The sequence below is a fragment of the Anneissia japonica genome, unplaced genomic scaffold (genome assembly GCF_011630105.1).
Source record: "Anneissia japonica isolate Jap-2015-1 unplaced genomic scaffold, ASM1163010v1 scaffold288208_len475333_cov186, whole genome shotgun sequence".
Lineage (NCBI taxonomy): Eukaryota > Metazoa > Echinodermata > Crinoidea > Comatulida > Comatulidae > Anneissia > Anneissia japonica.
Genome location: NW_022728199.1, coordinates 429,644 through 434,796, shown reverse-complemented (window position 1 = coordinate 434,796; position 5,153 = coordinate 429,644). Strand labels below are relative to the sequence as shown.

Here is a 5,153-nt window from a genome sequence, read left to right as displayed (position 1 = left end):
TATATATATATATTTGTATATGTATATATATATATATGTATATGTATATATGTGTATATATATGTATATATGTGTATATGTATATATATGTATATGTATATGTATATATATGTATATACATACATATATATACATATATACATATACATATATATATACAATATATACATATATATATATACATATACAAATATATATATACATAGGCATATACATATATATAGGCCTATACATATACATATATATACATATATACATATACATATATATACATATATATATATACACATATATATATACATATACATATATAGATATACATACGCCTATATATACATATATACATATATATATACATATATACATATACATATATATATATACATATATAGATTTATGCCTAAACACACATATACATATACACATATACATTTACATACATATATATACTATACATATATATATATATATACTATACTTATACATACACACACACATATATATATACATATATATATATACACACACATATATATATATATATATATATATATATATATATATTATAATTTAATATTTTTTGAAACAGATTAAAATAGGTAAAATTTTATTGAAAAAAAAAACCAATCAAATTTTATATTTACGACGTATTGTTTTTTTAATATGCTGAATCATTATTAATGGAATACATGTATAGGCCTACGTATTATATTTCTATAAATTAATCAACAATTATCTTATTAATCACACTATCGTAAATTGGCCTTTTGAAGCATTATTGAAGTATTATTAATTATTCACTAAAGCATTATTCGAGCACCTTTATTATTATTATTATTATTATTTATTTTTTAATATATTATTTATCAACCAGATTAACATTGAAAACATGAATATGCATATATGCATAAAATTATCGCAGAAAATAAACTTATAATTTGTAAGATTATTTTTTAAAACAGAATCAAAGAGATAACGTTTTTATTTAAAAGCAGGTTTTGCATGGACGGAATTTTATTTAATATGCTGATTATTACTATTTCATTAATCAAACTATCGTAAAATTATTATTATTATTGTTGTTGTTTGTTTATTTTTTGTTTTATGTATATGCCTAGGCCTATATAATATATATTGTATAGATTTAATAATTTAATTAGAAATAATTATTTAAACTAATTGTTAAACAAATATAATATATATAATGTTAATAATAATATAGGCAAAGCTAGACCTAATCAATTATTGATATAATAAAGGCAAATATTTAGAACATCATTAATACAACACCTTCAATGTCATTAATATTATCATTGTTTCTCTGGAAGGCATCTTGTACAGGGACATGTTTTTGCCTAACCAGTCTCATTACGTTTTGAGTGAAATAAAATTATGAATTATACCAATGTCATCTATCGATAAAAACATCGATTCGATTAATTAACAGCAGCTTTTCGCACTGTGGCAGTGCCGATAGAAAACAGCAACTTTTTGGCACTGCGGCAGTGGCGATAGAAAACTGCAGCTTTTTGGCACTGCGGCAGTGCCAAATCGGCACTGCGGCAGTGCCGATAGCCACTACCGTGCGAAGCATGCACCATCATGCACCACGTTTTATAAACAAAACTTAGAACTGGAGAAATATCGTGGATACGGAGTTCACGCTTGCCCATGACGTATGCCTTTCTACAGTTAAATTCCAGTAAAATAATTATTACAACTTGATTCAAGAAAACTCATGTTTTTATAGCATAAATACATTTCACAAGTTTTTATTCTAAAATTATAGCGGTATCAATATTCTCTCTATAACGGTACAAGCAACCGGGAACCAGCAAGTTTTACCAGCCCACTTTTGTTTTGTTGCGACATCGAAAATGAAGCTGCTCACGTGAACTCGAGGACCCACTTAACTCCCGAAAAGTAGTTTGTTATTGTTTTGAGCGAAGCGGTTTCCAACAGAAACAGCGTTTTTCAAAATTGTTTACGATTGAACGTAATTATGAAAGTAATTATTTAGACAATTCCTAAACCATTGCTAATGTCGTAGGAAATGTAGTAGGAATCCTTGCACAGCACTGTAGTGAGTATAATTACAAATACTAGGCCTAAAAACCGGTCCTACCCTAGGCTAATTAATTGGGCTAGCGTGGGCCTAACCTAGACAGACGGCGCCTGATTTTTGCCGCGGCTCGCGATCTGAACTTTTGGGAGTAGGTTAATGACCGGTGTATAGGCCGCACCCCAAACTTCGGAGGAAAAATCGCGTATAAAATTTGCGCCTTATACACCGGAATATACGGTAAGTAACGAAAGTCTTTCATTGTAATCGCAATCTGGGTAATGATATAAATTTCGTTGCTTTTCGTTGAACGCCCTCCAAACGTTGCAAGTTGCATTTAGAGGTGCGCGCCACTCCATAGAGGGCTAGCATATTCTAAATCAGGCCGAATTAAGGCAGTGTAAAGTGTTTTAGTGACATTGATAGGAGCTGCATATCCCACTGCACGCTTGATCATTCCCAGGTTGCGGATAAATTTGGAAACGATATTTGATACATGATTGTCCCATTTTAAAACACAATTGATCACAACACCAACATCTTTGATACTATTAGTTCTACAGAGGGGTGCACCGTTCATATTGTAATTATATAAAATTGGATTACGTTTCCGTGTAATAGTGATAATTTGACATTTGGATGGATGAAAGCAAAGATCCCAGGTTTTGCTCCATTTGTATAAGGCATCAATGTCCTCCTGTAGATGCTTGCAGTCGTTAGCATCGTTGATATCCTTGATGCATTTCGAATCGTCTGCAAACAGAGCTACAGTGGAATTCTGGGCAGCACTGGACAAGTCATTAATGTACAGAAGAAAGAGAAGGGGTCCGAGGATAGACCCCTGAGGGGCCCCGAAGTAACGGGTAAACAGTCAGAATTTGACCCTTCAACGACGGTTCGTTTTCTGTTACAGAGATATGCCTGTAACTATCGATGAAGATTGGAGTGGATACCGTAATACCAATTTTACACTAGCAGAAAGTATTACAACTTTTAACAATTATTAACAAGTTGTAACAAGTTTGATATTCCGAGATTTTTGGTTCGTTTCACACATGCACTTTCAAACCATGAGAAATCTCGGAAAAACTAGGCCTAGAGTAGCACTAGTAGTAGGCCTAGGCTAGCCTAGTTGTAGGTTGTCCGAATTACATATCAACTACTAAACTAGGCCTGGTACCGAATTAACAAGATTATAATTATTCCATGGTCCTTAGCCTTCGGAGAGTAAAACGAATTCAACTCCTAGCTCGCTTGCTGTAGTCGAGCTGGCGAGAAAGAAAGGCCTAGCTAGGCGCAGTCGGGCCGCCGGCCAGTAGGTAGCTCACCATTGTTGTTAGAGGCAATCAGTGCGACAAGCATCATAATGATTCGCTGTCCGCGTATATTACGAAGCCTCGTGATTTTTTTCTACACCAGACATGTGAAATTTAGCGAGATTTCTTTTGATTTTAGGTCTAGGCCTATTAACAAATGGTAGTAATGTTCATACGTTTTCCATCGCTGCCGCCATTCGTTCCAACTAAAAAAAAACAAAAACACAGCCTGCGAAAAGGTCAAAATATGGACATGACGCATGCGCAACAACAACTCGGAAGATTTCGGGGAAAAAACAGGCCTCGCGATGGTCTGTTTTTGTTCCGAGATTACTCAGGGGACAAGGATTTGCTTTCATACTCATCCAAACCTGGTTACAACTTGTTACAAGTTGTTAATATTTTGCAAAATAGCATCAGTGTGAAATGGGTATAATTTTAATTTAATTTATGTAAGAGTAATTGGTGGGAAACACTGTCAAAAGCTTTAGAGAAATCAAAGTTAATAAGGTCAACTTTCCCAGCCCTGTCCAGAACCCCGCTAACTTTGTCAAACACAGTTAGGAGCTGATCGACACTGTAGACCTTCCACGGATAAATCCGTGCTGTAAATCATAAAAATAATTCATGAGTTGAGGAAAAATTGCATTGTAAATCAGCCTCTCAAGCACTTTACTAGACACACAGAGTAATGAAATTGGTCGGTAGTTAGTCACGTCGTTTTTATCGCCCTTTTTAAAGACAGGAACTACATTTGCCTTCAACTAGTCTTTGGGCAGCTCACTGGTGGTCATGGATAAATTGAATATAAAACATAGTGGTGAACAAAGTTGTTCAGTACAGTTCTTAAGAACGACCAGTGAAATACCATCAAGACCAATTGCTTTACTGGTATCGAGTTTCACAAGGATTTCAAAAACATCATTAACCTGGAAATCAATATTACCCAAACCTAAAAGATGGTTGTTTGGAATGGTTACATCAGGTAAAACACGAAAACGAAAATCTTTGGGCTTAGTAAAAATAGAGTAGAAGAAACTATTAAACAGGGATGCCCGATCCATGGCTTGAGAAGCAGTTACAATATTAAAATGCAGTGTTTTGGGCAAGGATTTTGATTTAGTTTTGTTTCTTACGAACGTCCATAAACGTTTAGAATTATTAACAATTGATGAACCAATATCACTGTAATTGTTAAATTTTCAGTTAATAAGGTTTTTGAGTTTGTTCCGTAATTTCTAAACTTAGCAGCCCAATGGCTCTCTTTATTAGTAGAATTAGCACGTTTCCATGCAGATATTTTTTTGTTCTGAAAGTTCCTAACTTCACCATCGATCCAAGCCGGTGCTGTTGTGTCTCTGATGGTCACTTTGGGAACATGAGTGTTAAGAACATTATTTATGATACTAGCAAATTTTTTCCAAGCTTTTCAGTTAACATCAGTAGCATTGTACACCTCAAGGATCATTCCTGGTAAATTTGAGCTCACTTGGGCTATTTTGAAAATTTAACCCCGATGACCCCTATCTGGGGTGTGGGAGGTGTCGCCGGTTCTTAATGATGAAATTTGATTGAATTTGGTCCAATGGTTTGCCATTAGTAGCATTTTGTTATGAAAATGTTACTAGAGAGAACAAAAGAATAACCCTTTATTTCCTATAGAAATCTATCGTAAATAAAATATTTTCCATTTATCTTATCGCGCCCACCCAACCGTTTTCCTTAAGGGAAAACGGATAACATACACCCTTAACCATAGCAGCAGAGCACCGTAT

At 33.9% G+C, this 5,153-nt stretch overlaps 1 protein-coding gene across 1 annotated transcript in view; it reads left to right on the top strand.

The window, feature by feature from the left end:
• The window catches only part of LOC117114031 (interleukin-1 receptor-associated kinase 4-like), a 38,433-nt gene extending 35,434 nt beyond the window's left edge, over nt 1–2,999 (top strand). Inside the window, exon 6 of the mRNA XM_033257563.1 lies at nt 2,766–2,999. Within this exon, the coding sequence (XP_033113454.1) occupies nt 2,766–2,999 (234 nt within the window). The remainder of the gene's footprint in view (nt 1–2,765) is intronic.
• The last annotated feature ends 2,154 nt before the right edge of the window (nt 3,000–5,153 follow it).